This window comes from Ruditapes philippinarum, unplaced genomic scaffold, assembly GCF_026571515.1.
Source record: "Ruditapes philippinarum isolate M1 unplaced genomic scaffold, ASM2657151v2 ctg10380_1_1_1_1, whole genome shotgun sequence".
Lineage (NCBI taxonomy): Eukaryota > Metazoa > Mollusca > Bivalvia > Venerida > Veneridae > Ruditapes > Ruditapes philippinarum.
The window spans coordinates 1-13,439 of record NW_026859974.1 but is presented as its reverse complement, the minus strand read 5'-3'; the positions used below and the strand labels follow the sequence as shown (position 1 = coordinate 13,439).

Genomic DNA, 13,439 nt, shown 5'->3' with positions numbered 1-13,439 from the left:
AATAGGCTGTGACTAAAAAAAGGATTGGAGCACCACACTAAATACCGTATTCCGGTATATACCGGACAAGGCGCTTGAATCGTAAAATGCCAAAATCTTGCTTTTTTACGCAACGGAATGAACTTTAATAGGTCTAATTCATCTTTTCACACTGATTTATGTATGATAATGCATGAAAAATGTTAAAATCAGCGAAAAAAACGATATTTGTCTATTTTGTGATCATGATTTCTGCAAGCGTCTAGAGGTACTGCTCCAATCCTGTATTGAGCTAAATCCACAAACTCCTCACAGCGGTTACGTCACGCTTTGCTACTTTAACCACTGCCACCACTGAAATCACGTGATGATAGTTGTATCATGTGACAAAAACATGGCGGCCAGTTTCAGAATGCCAAGGATCCCATATCAAACTGGCAGATTTATAATTACATCCTTACCAGACAAAATAAGTTCAAGACACACAATTTGTTATCACTTTAAAACAAGTGCCGGATCAAATCTTTTTGTGCAATCGTTCAATAACTGTTTATATTCTGCCATTGTTTACTGGTTGTTACTATGCATACGGTGTCACAGTGAAAATATCTTTCGTTATGTTTACAAAATAATTTTTAAACGTATAATTTTTTACTTTCTTGTACATTAAGCATAACTATTTAACGAAAGAAAACTAAAATGATATTAAGTATTCTATTTTAAAATTAAAAGTGAAAAAAATATATCCGGCTATATTCGACCGAATTTACTTGTGGTGGCAGTGGTTACTGTACAGATCAGGGGAAGTAACCGCTGCGAGGAGTTTGGCTCCAATCCTGTATTGAGCTAAATCCAAAAAAATATGACCTTCACCTTGCAATAAAGGGAAATAACTTGAGACGGAAAACGAAAAGGATTTATTTATCAGATGTTTCCGAAAGCATCAAAATTATATCAAATTAAATACACAAACAGAATACTTATTTAATAGTATCCTTGTTCATTCAAATAATATCTTCATTTAAATTTATCTTTATCCGACCGTCAACAGCTTTCTGTTTCCATTTCCGAATTCATTCCTTTCGATTTTTGTTTAGACAGGAAGTGTACATACTCGCCATGGTTGCAACATGTAGGTGATTGCAGGTAATTACAGGTAAAACGTTTTTAATACAATTTCAATTAATGTTCACGACTATCAGTTTTATTTTCGAAGTTTTCCATTTTCAACTGACAACTTATGATACTAAAGATTATTTGAAAATTGAAAAAAATGGATACAGTAAAGAATTAAAGTAGGCTATCAACAATCAGATAATCACTAATTTTACGTTATTGTTTATTACTTCAAGGTACTGTACAGTATTGATATATTCTATGTAATGGCAGTTCAAGATTTCGATATTTTATTGATTTGCCAGACTTATATGCATTAGATGTCAACAAAAAAGAGCTAAACAAAACCCCCTAAAATAACATAAGAACATAATCAGATAATTAGTTATGCAATTTTCAAACTGGGACATACTTCAACTTCAACGGGTTTTCTCGACAAAATCCACGAAGTAGACATCGACGTCGAGGAGGTGAAGACTGTACATCGGTGTAGAGTGGCGTGTTCCGACATAAATTTTTAAAACTATTTTACACAATTGTATCACAACTGTCCCATTGACAAACTGATGTTCCACACTACACCCTTAAAAAGTCATTTGACCAACATGTATTTACACTTTACAAGATGTTGACCATTTAAACATATGATGGTACGACTGGAACGAGCTGGATGGAAGATTTAAACGCCTCCAGGCTCTCAGAAGTAACACAAGAATCCGGTATAATATTCCAGGTATTAACAGTTCTTGGGAAAAATGAGTGTTGATAAACGTTGATTCTAGATTGGATTGGGATGAATTTCATACTATGACTTCTTCGGGTTGAACGAACTGTGGCAATAGTGGGTGGTACGATACTGGTACAGCTATTAAGTAGTTAACTACTTTATACATGAGAGTCACATCTGCCCAAACTCTACGTTGTTGAAGACTGGGCCATTGTAATTTATTTTATTAGTTCAGTTACACTAGAAGGATTGTGTGGGTTATACGGTCTATTCAATACCCATCTTGCTGCGTTTCTTTGTATCTGTTCTATCTGCTTAACTTGAGTCTTTTGTAAAGGATTCCATATTGGAGAAGCGTATTCCAGTTTAGGTCTGACCAAGCTAATGTAAGCCTTTTCTTTTACTTTGGGAGGACAGTATCTTAAGTTCTTCTTTAGAAAACCAAGTGTACTTGCTGCCTTTTTGTGATGTTGTTAATATGGTCGTTGAATTTCAAATTTTCACTGAATTCAACCCCTAAATATGGATGCCGGTTGACTATTTCCAAGCTTTCGCCTTTCATTTTGTAGTCATATTTCTTTCTGTGTGGAGAAGATGAAAATTGCATAATGGCGCATTTTTTAACATTAAATTCCATTTGCCAAATGTCCGACCAATTTTCAAGTTTACTAAGATCTTCCTGGAGAGCTAAGTTGTCACTTTGGTTACTTATCGGCCGATATAACACACAATCGTCAGCGAATAGACGTATATCCTGATGTAATATTATCTGCGATGTCATTTATGTAGATTAAAAAGAGTGTTGGTCCGAGGACTGTTCCTTGCGGTACACCAGATGTTACTGAGGCTATATCAGATGATGCGTTGTCCACTACTACTTGTTGTGTTCTATTAGATAAAAAGAATCAATCCAACGCCTAGTATTACCGGAAATACCGTAATACTCTAGTTTGTGTGATAAACGTCTATGAGAAACTTTATCAAATGCTTTAGAAAAGTCTAAAATTGCCATATCCACTTGTGTACCGGAATTAAGTGATTTTGCAATGTCATCATTTGTCATTAATAGTTGAGATTCACAAGATCTTTTCGAGCGGAATCCGTGCTGATTTTCATGTAGAATACTTTGAGAATCAAGATGATTCATAATTTGTGACACAACTATATGTTCAAGAATTTTTGATACAACGACTGTCAAAGAGACTGGGCGGTAGTTTTCGGGTTTTGATCTATCACCTTTCTTGAATATAGGAACTACATTAGCTTGTTTCCAGTCCAGAGGAATTTCACCAGTTAACAATGATTGCTGAAAAATACTAGTCATGATGGGCGCCAGTTCAGATGCTAATGTTTTTAACACTTTAATGGGAATTTTGTCCGGACCACTAGCTTTTTGCTCATTTAGCCGTTCAATACATTTCTTTACTCCATTTTCGCTGATGATAATATCATTCATAGGTATGTATGGGGACTGTCCCTTATCTGGAATGTTTTTTAAGTTTTCATTTGTGAATACCGAACTAAATTGACTGTTTAAAAGGTTGGCTTTCGATTCTGCACTATCTGCTATAACACCCTGGGATTTCAATGTACCTATACTGACTGAATCTTGTTTCCGGGCTTTTATATATTTCCAAAATTTCTTTGATGTTGAATCTTGTTCCGGGTCTAATAGGTTGTTCAAATATTTATGATAGTCACTATGTAGTTTATTCCTTGCTTTCACTCGGAAAAGTTTGAATTCCTCATAATCTTCACTCGATTTAGTTTTCCTCGCGCGTTTGTACAGACGCTTTTTTTTACGAGGCATTCTTTTTGTATCTTTATGCAACCATGGTATATCTTGTTTATTTTTCAGTTTTTTAGTTGGAATACATTTGTCCATGTTTCGAAAAGTGTATCTTTAAAGTTGACCCAGTTTGTATCTACACTGTTATTCTGGTATTTAGCTAGGTAGTCAGATTTAAATTCATTTGTCAGATCTTTAAGTTTTTGCCAATCTGCCTTTTTATAATTATAAACAGTTCTATCTTGTTTCTTGTTGGCAACTGCACGTAATTTTGATGTAACAAACAGGCAATCATGATCACTTAAACCGAGTGGAGGTCCTGTGGAACATTTTTCAATCAAAGTTGGGTGTGATGTTATAAAAAGATCTAGAGTTCTATTCATTCTCGTAGGTAGCAAGTTTACCTGTTCTATAAAGTGTAAATTTAATATTGAACATAATTTTTCACAATGTGCTTGATCTTTAGCACCCGACGTAGGATTACCATACTCCCAGTCAATATCTCCTAAATTAAAATCCCCACCAAGGAAAATTTTACAGTTCCGATATTTTTCACTATTTCCTATTTTACCAAGCGAGATATCAAGTTCGTTCAGTGTTTCGATTTGCGACTTGGGTTCACGATAAAATGCACCCACTAGTATATTACAATGTTTTGAAGTTGTGACTTTCACTCATTTAATTTCACAGTTACTATCTAAATCTGGACAGTCTTCACAGTCTAAACCCGGTTTAACTAAAACCATGACTCCGCCTCCACCTTTTTCAATAAGTTCTTTGCGGTCTTTCCTAAAAATTCTATAAGAGTGTTCAGGTGGTATATTGTAAGGTAGAATTTCAGCATCGAGAACGGCTGGATCTAAATGAGTTTCATTTCCGAGGATAATATCGGGTTCAACACTAACTATAAGATTATGTAAATCAGTTTTTTTATTCCTAATACTTTGAAAGTTTATAACACAAAATGATAGGGTGTCGCCCCTGCGTACCAATAATGAACTACCACTTGAAGATGTCGTAGATTTATCAGTAGAAATGCACTGAGATGATTGTAAACTTGATTCTGGGTCAGACATAACACTGTTTTCATGAGATGAAACACTACCATTCTTAGATATATCAGTAAGATTTAAATTTGTAGTTTTATTTCTAGAGTTAATATTTCTCAATGGAGTAGATGTATATGCATTTTCACCAATTCCGGTACATTCAATGCTTAAGTTTGATAATTCATCAAAGGGGTTTGTTGAATGATAAGAGTCTAAATCTATAAATGTGAATGTAGCGACATTTGGTAGTCCACATGTGTTACATAGCCATACTACACTGTCTCTACCTAAGTCACGGTATGTTTTTGGGCCAATGTTTAAGCAAGCACTATGAAACCAGACTTCACAGTCTTCACACTGGACGGCTTTTGCATTCCAAGTGACTCTTTTGTGACACACACCGCATGGGTAGTTTCCCGGACCGGGTTGAATTTCTATGTCTCCACATTGCATAATAATAAGATACATGAATATATTTGTCTTTAGGTTGTAACAAGAAAGTTTGTGTGACTTTTTATTTATAGCAAAATTTAAGGCTACGCTTGACGGAAAATCATCACCGGCTGTAAAAAGTTTTGCAAATATTGTTTCATCATTTAAAGTTTGTGGTGAGGGATGTTCTTTCACACCGTAACAACCAAAAATCGTCAAAATTGTTAGAATTACAGCACACGAAAACATGTGAATATTTTTACAGGTGCAAACATCCGCCCTGCGCTGACTTCGTGCGCAGACATATACTCAGTTCATATGATATCACGGGTTCTATGATATCACGGTATTTACATTTACTTTGACTGCTAGTAAAAGCAACACACAATGATGCTAATATTTTTTAAACTGGCACACTAATTTCATTTTCATCTGCCATGTATTCGTAGCAAGAAAACTTTTTTATAAAACCTTCATATTTGACCACTATTTTCCTTAATCGTTTTTACACAGTCAATTAAAATATGTTATAATCACATATTCTGGCATATTGTCTGTTCATATATTAGTTTGAATTTTATAGCAAGTTTACTGTTGGAAGTTTTTCACAACTTTACTTGAAAGTTAAGACCCATCTATCCTTCCATACTTGATTTTTTGGGGATTACTGTGATACCATAGAAACCTCATCTGCAATTACCCAAAATGGCAGACATTGGAAATAGTTTAAAAAATGTCATTTTAATTGGATCTTTTGAAACAATTTTTTGACAACAGTTTTGGAAAAGGTTCACTGATTAAATAGAAGACAAAATTCATTCATGTATGATATTTATATTTGAATATTTTCCAAGAATATAACATTAAGTACTGTGATATCATATAGAACCCCGGGCTACTAGTATTAGAGAGACAAGCAACTGTACAAGGTATATAATGTTGGTGTCCAAATGACAGAGCTGATTAATGGTTTAGTGCAGTGTCTAAATCATACGTAATTATAAAAAAAATTGTATATTATAGTTATTACAGTTAAAGTTTCATAAATAATCATGTTATATGAACATTGAAATGCCAAAAGACTACCCATTTTTATACTGTGAAAGGACAACTATGTTTAATGGTGCATCAGAAGAAAGAAAAAATGAAAAAATGTTTAAAAAGTGGCTTATAACGTTTTGGTAGCAAAAACTGCTTAAAGACAATCAAAATCTCACGCTTGTTGTCTTAAATACATCGTTCACAGCACTTGATCAATTATAGAAACCAGAGACGTTAACGCCAAATTTGACCAGAAGATGACAGTGTTTACAATTAGTTGGTTGTTCAATTAAATTAATGTCACATGTTCAAAAGTAAATGACAAAAAAATCAACATTGTAACATGCAGTTACACAAACCAAACTTCAAGAAAAGCATGACTTTAATATACATTTTATAGGCAAATAAAAGAACTTTGAATTGTTGAAAATATAATTAAAAAAAAAAAAGAAATCAGAGTGTGAGACTATTCAACATGTGTAAGAAATTGTTTGACAATATTGATACTAGTTTAACAAAATATTTTTTAAATGCAAATTATAAACAAATATCCATTATAATTTTATAACAAGGATATCTACGAGAACACCTAAACAAGAACATTTTTAGGCAAAATATTTGGAGAAATTTTAATCAACCATACCATGATGGGGAATATTGTTGAAAGGGATATTGAGACTTTTCATCGCCCTTAATCTCTGTAGACTAGAACAGAGATTCATAAAGTGGAGCATAATTATGCTCTTAATGCTAAAGGTCTGACCATAATCTAGCTTGATCCAACACTGAACAGGCTACTATTCTTTTAACATTTTCAATTTGATCTTTTACAATTATGTTTTAGTTTTAGCTTGTTAGTAAACAAATTTTAGTTACATTAAAGCTAATTTTGACTATTTATTATTTGTAGAATGGATTCCATATGTAACTTGTAACACTGCACAGATATTAGATCAGCTGGAATAAAATTAGGAAGGAAAAATGGCTGACAGTCGTGTGTTCCCGGGAACATCTGACATGGATGTTGGATATTCCACGGCAGATTATAGGGGGGCAGCTATCTCATCAGTGTCGAATGTTGAGATGGAGTCTCAGCGCAACCGGTTGACTTTGGAAGAGGCTCGATGGATTGGGGTACGCAAAAAGGTTCCTGGTATGTCAGGGATTCCTAAGAGAGCAAAGAGTGTTGGTCGTAGTCAGAGTGGATCAGTGTTTTATGTTGAAGAGGAAGACCCTTATCAACAGAAAATCAATGAAATTCGGGTATTTGTTCGCCAACATTTTCATCAGAAGGAATGTGCATCTTTTGTGCCAAAGCCTGGGCAAACCACAGGACCAAAAGCTAAAAAGAAAATAAGAGATCTTCAGTAAGTATAAGTTTAAAAAGTTGGTATAATATACATGTATTCATAGGTTAAATTTAATAGAAATATGAATGACTATGTTTTATAAACAATTCAAAAACACCTTTAAGCCACCTTTCGGTTTAGTGTAATTGCTATCATTAATCATTTACTAAATGTCTCGGGCATCTTTTGGGTAGAAAATGTGCATCTGTTTTATAATAATACAATGTAAGTAAATTCAATTCAAGTAGATATTTAGTTAGGGCATAAACTGAACAAGGTACCCCATGATAATGTACGTGTAAGTCGTATTGTAACACTGTGTCATGCTGAAATATTTGTATGTAACACATATGGGTTATATTACAGATGTCATTGTGGAGAGGTGTTGATGGAGCATGCAGGCATGCAAGGATTCTCATCAGATATGATGCTGGAATATCTTGTACCTAAAGGTAAAACCTCTATATTTTATAATTGCTATAACCGTCTTTGGTTTCTTTCATAATTATGAGAATTGCTCTCCATCTAGCTAATGGTTTGTTGGTGGATTAAGTTTCAACTAATAATATACATTTAATGCAATTAATGACCAATTTTCAGTACCAGTATTTATCACCATATTTACTGCATGCATGTGTGATGACTAACACAGTAAGGGCTATTCTTGCATATTTGATGACCTCTTTTTTGGTAAAATACGTAGATTTTAAGTGCAGTTCACATTGTGCAAATTATTTTCTTTGTTCGTTTGACAATATTTTACTTTGAAGTTAATTTTCATGAAAATTAGCATGAATCTGGAGGTATGCAAAATCATTTTGTTTTGAGTCTGAAATTTTGAATACTCTTTTATTCATCATTAAAATGGAGAATGCAGATTTACAAGTAACAAGAAACATTATAATCTGAAATGAGTTGCCTACATGAATCACTGTAACATTTGTTAATATTTATCCAGAGCTACAAAAGTTAATGTCAAGAGAACGCCGTTATGACCCGCCACCGGAGAAACTCCCAGCAGTTACCTGGAACAAAGATATTAGAACAACAGCGTCCTGTGCATTTGGTAAAATAAATTTTGAGAATGTGGAACATTCAGGTGGCAAAAAACCAGCAAAGGTACAAGATTCTTTTCTTTATGCATAATTTATGTAATGTGGATACTTTCCTCAGCATGTTTAACAATTACTAGTCGTTAAATATCTTAAATTGACTTGTCCATCTTACTATCTTGACAAAACCATTCAAAATGTTAAGGAAAGTTTTAAAAACAAGTACTCATAGAATGGAAATGAAAATTTTATGAAAGCATGAAATATCATTTTAAATTTTGATGGATTTTACCAATTTTCTATTCCAGTATATTAGAATGACAGATGAAGATTCTGTTGATAATTTGATTGAACTGATGAAGGAACACTGGAAAATTATGGAACCTGAACGTCCAAATTTAGTCATCTCTGTTGTGGGCGGAGCCAAAAACTTTAAATTAGATGGACGCATGAGGGATACATTCTCCACTGGGTTGATAAAGGTATTTTCTTCTTCAAAATTAAATGAAAGATAACTGTTATCTACTGGGATAATTCTTTTCATTGTTATAATTATCACCTGACCTTAATAAATTTCTATAAATATCCACCAGAAGTTACCTGTATTGTTCAATTTATAAAAAGAGTGGGGCAATCACCATTTTAACAGTCAATATTTTGAAATGTATAGTCAATTAAGTTTGACTATAAGAAAATACTTCTGTTGTCACTTTAAGCTTGTAAATTAAATCTGATTTCCTAAATTTAAAAAAGGAAAGTCCATTTAAAAATTCAGATGACAAAAGATTATAATTTTCATTTTTGCACATATTTGGAAAAACAGCTAGTTTCATTATAATAGTGTTGTGCTGAACTTTCAAATGAGATGAATTGTTATACTGAAGTAAATATAATGTAGTTAACCTGTGTAATGCAGTCTGACCATGCTGACAAACTAACTTCAAATTTTTGTTTGGTATTCCTAATATGATGATAATGGACAGTTCCTGGAGGAATGGAAGCCAGACAAATCTATTTTAAGAAATTCATCAGGTGAAGGATTAAGTACATGTATATATTTATTCTACTTCAGGCAGCAAAGACTACGTCAGCATGGCTGATATCATCAGGGTTCAATATGGGTGTAATGAAAGCTGTGGGTCAGGCCGTTAGACAGGGTCAGTCATTTTGCTGGGACAATGACCGCATGGTTCATGTATTACGCTGTATAGGTATTGCACCATGGGGTTACGTGAAAAATAGACATGTTCTGGAAAGTGACAATGGACAGGTATGCTTATATGTGCTGGAATTTTCTCCTGTTCTTTAATCTGCCATTATTAGCCCTTGTGTTAGATTGGAGGTTTATCTTTAGCTACTGCCAGTGTCAAATATTTATTTTCATACCTCATGATGAAAATAAATCCTGTATTTATATAAAAAACTTGTATGTTTTAAAACAGTTTATGTCTGTGTTTCAGGGGAAGTTTAATGCAGATTTCAGAACCAGTAACGTTATTCTCCATGACTCAGCTGTGCCATTAAATCCTGACCACACCCACTTTATATTTGTGGATGATGGCTATAGGATAAGATATGGAGGTGTGGCAGGTATCAGAGCCAAACTTGAGCAGAAAATATCACAGCCTCAAGCAGGTATATGAACTTCAATATCAGGTTTTCTTACATACCAGTCTAAATTTTAACTATTCACAATCAGCGTAACTTTCTTTTTATATTAAGCATGTAAAATGCTTATAAACAACTATTTTAACATAACAAAATTCATGTTTGCCTTTTCTAAAGAAGGAAAAATGATTCATTTCCAAGGCATAATGTTCCTTTAAAGATAGTTCATGAACAACAATCATAGAGTAACATTTATGTCAAATGTTTGCACATTTCAGAGGGAGGTTTAGGTATACCGGTTGTACTTGTCGTAGTTGAGGGTGGTACTGATTGTATAAATGATCCCGGGCGTCAATCGGCAAAAATTTTCCAGTCGTCGTTGTGCGGGTACGGTAGACTGCTGATTTTTGCGTACGCTTAAACCCATACAAAAAAATTTTGGGTGAGTAAATACTTTGTGAGCTTTTTTTTAATGAAATAGCAGTATCTGTTTTCGGATACATTTTAGTAAATCATTTATGTGAAGTCTTGAAAGTGTTCAAACTTAATGGACCTTTCCGGTGTTTACAGTTTTATGTAAATTGGCTAACTTGTTATCAAAATTGCTACACTGATATTATACATAGTCACTGGTTGACCTATATTGCACAAAATAACACATGGTTATGTTTGTGATACTGTTTGTGAGCAGTTGACCTAGCAATGAATGGAAATGGTGTGGCTAAATGTTCCGCTACCAAAAACCGGAAAGGTCCATACAACATGTTTTGATCTTAGATTTTCACTTACAACTTCACACATTTCTCTTTGGTCATAGTAATAGGTCACTGGCCAAGACACAAGCATGAATTGTCTTTTAATTATTATCCTTTGTAGTTAAGATTTTTCAGGCAAGTTTTATGTCAGCAACCACTGAAAGTGTTCATGTGAAACTTCACACACCTCTTCTCGCTCAAACTAAAGATACCTGATTCAGGCCTATAACTCTAGCAATTATTTCTAATAAACATTTATGCATTACTAAGATGAATATGATTAAAGTTTTTTACATTAAGTAACAAGTAACAAGAAAAAATATGTAAAAATATGAAAGTAAATGGTGGCCATTTTGATTTCGAGTACAGCCAAGGTATAGCAAAAAAATGGATTCAGCATCAAGGAAATGTGTAAAAATGTAACAACTACCTGCTAATACAATCTGTTAGACTCTTTCTATTCAGAAAATCAAACAAGTCTATATTATCAGGCTTTGAGAATTATAAGTCAAGCATGCTATCCAACTGTCAACTCTTCCTTTGTTGCCCAGCCATTACATTTCTAACATGTAAAAGCTTATTTCTTATCACACTGATTATCATTAATAGTGTTTTTTTTATCATTTTAGTGGAATTCGAAGTATGAAAGAGAAACATGAGCTTAAACTCATGGACAAAATCTTTGATGCTTATGGTAAGAATTGGAAAGACGAGGAAATACAGAAAAAGACGATAGACATCAAAGAGTCCGTACAGATCTGCTGTCAAAATTCTGACCTGGTATGTCTTAAAAACATTATTTCACCTTAACATTATGATTTAAAATTGATGTACAAGGAATGTAATGATAATATGTTGAAAAATCAATTTTAGATTAATTGTTTGAAGGGGTTTAACACCACTAAAATATTTATAATATAAGGATTTATAATTCTGGTATTTATTCCAGTTATAATGTAAACAAAAGAAGACTTCTCTTAAGTAATTATGAAATGCATTTAAATTTTCTCATTTCATTGGGTCCATAATTCATCATTCATCTATGCCCTTTGGATAGTGAGCCACTCGTACCGTGTTACACATCCAATATCATTTTGACAGCTTGGTGTGAAAGGGTGGTATCTCCTTCCGTTTATTTGATCGTTTTGTATTCACAACCCTTTCCAACAAAGCCCTCTCTCTGTAAAGCAAGCCCATAAAAGAACAATGGAAATCAACAAACTATTAAATTTGTGTTACCCATATTGTAAGTTTAATGGAACATTCTTCAATAAAATAAAATTTTTTACATTGACTTTTTCATATGAACAAAACATAAATTTTAAGACTTTCCATTCTCTCAGTCTTGTTGAAAAGGTTAGTAAACTTTTTATCTTTGTCATTTTTAATAGACGTTATCCGGAAATAGGCAAAGTGGGTTTTTCCCAGCTTATCAGTAGGTACAAACTAACTTTTACCATTAAATATTCACATTGCACTACCCGTCACAGTAGGTTAGTCAAATCTGTTACTCTTATTTTAAGCCGTTACTTGTAAAAGTTTTTTGTACTACATTATTAGCTGGGAAAACCCAAATTATTCTTAATTCTGGATTAAGTCTATTGGTAATGTAATTCAGAAATATTGTTTTATCATAATTTGTCTTTCCTTTATTTTGAGCATTTTTGTATTTATTATCAATATTATATGAAGTAAATGAAAATAACTTATGAGGATACAAGGCAAACAAATTATGCCTGATTTGTAGATTTGCAAAGCAAATGATTACTGTTGTTGGATACCCACTGCTGAACCATTAACATGTTAATCAACCCCGGATATACGACGATGATGATTTCTAGCAAAATATGGATATAGAAACAGGTTCTTTAGCGTTACACTGAGAAACTTAAATGTAACAAAGCAGATGACACTGTTAACTTTGAATTTCAGTCAAGTTTTTTGGGTTGTTTTATTAATGTCAAAGAAAATTGTCCACAGCTGAATATGATACATAAAAAAACAACTCAGACTGCATCACCATAATTATGCAGACGACAGTGCTTACTTTATATTTCAGCTATTTATTTATCAGCTTAGAAAGGAGGTAATGAAGACTAAAGGTTAAATTTTATAAACATTCATGTTTATGTACATAGGCAGTAACTTTTACTAGTGGAGGCATGGCCAAGTTTTAAATGTGCTGGACTCAGGTAATTACTTAGGGTTCAAACCTGTCAGTGAAAAGCTGTTGTTTCCTTGAGCATGAAATTTTATACTTGTTGCTCACTACTGGTTGGTTCCAGAATGGATTTGAGAGTGGTGTCCATAATCTTATTGATTCCTACATAAACTAAAATAATTTCTGTAAAAAACTAATGTAAACTTTGAATTTATGTTTGTTTTTTTTTCAGCTAAGAAAGGGAGCAGATGAAGAGCAGAGATTGAGTCAATTAAAGCTAGCACTGACCTGGATAGGTCGATATAGCACAAGAAGAAATCTTCAGGGAGGATGTACTGTGGAGCACAGGTTTACTATTTTTTTTCACTTATACTTTTTTAT

General features: G+C 33.3%; 2 protein-coding genes across 2 annotated transcripts; one reads left to right on the top strand and one right to left on the bottom strand.

Annotated features, from left to right (window-relative positions):
• Window positions 1-1,025: 1,025 nt before the first annotated feature.
• LOC132758463 (transient receptor potential cation channel subfamily M member-like 2) lies at window positions 1,026-13,406 on the top strand (the record flags this gene model as incomplete). The annotated part of the gene is made up of 10 exons (XM_060750138.1): window positions 1,026-1,135; window positions 7,044-7,500; window positions 7,849-7,934; window positions 8,441-8,601; window positions 8,843-9,016; window positions 9,607-9,804; window positions 9,995-10,169; window positions 10,421-10,529; window positions 11,527-11,677; window positions 13,291-13,406. Coding segments are annotated over exons 2-10 (1,556 nt in total), but the record flags the coding sequence as incomplete, so codon positions are not given.
• LOC132758461 (uncharacterized) lies at window positions 4,286-5,395 on the bottom strand (the record flags this gene model as incomplete). The annotated part of the gene is given in 1 exon segment (XM_060750135.1): window positions 4,286-5,395. A coding segment is annotated over 1 exon segment (1,110 nt), but the record flags the coding sequence as incomplete, so codon positions are not given.
• Window positions 13,407-13,439: the final 33 nt, after the last annotated feature.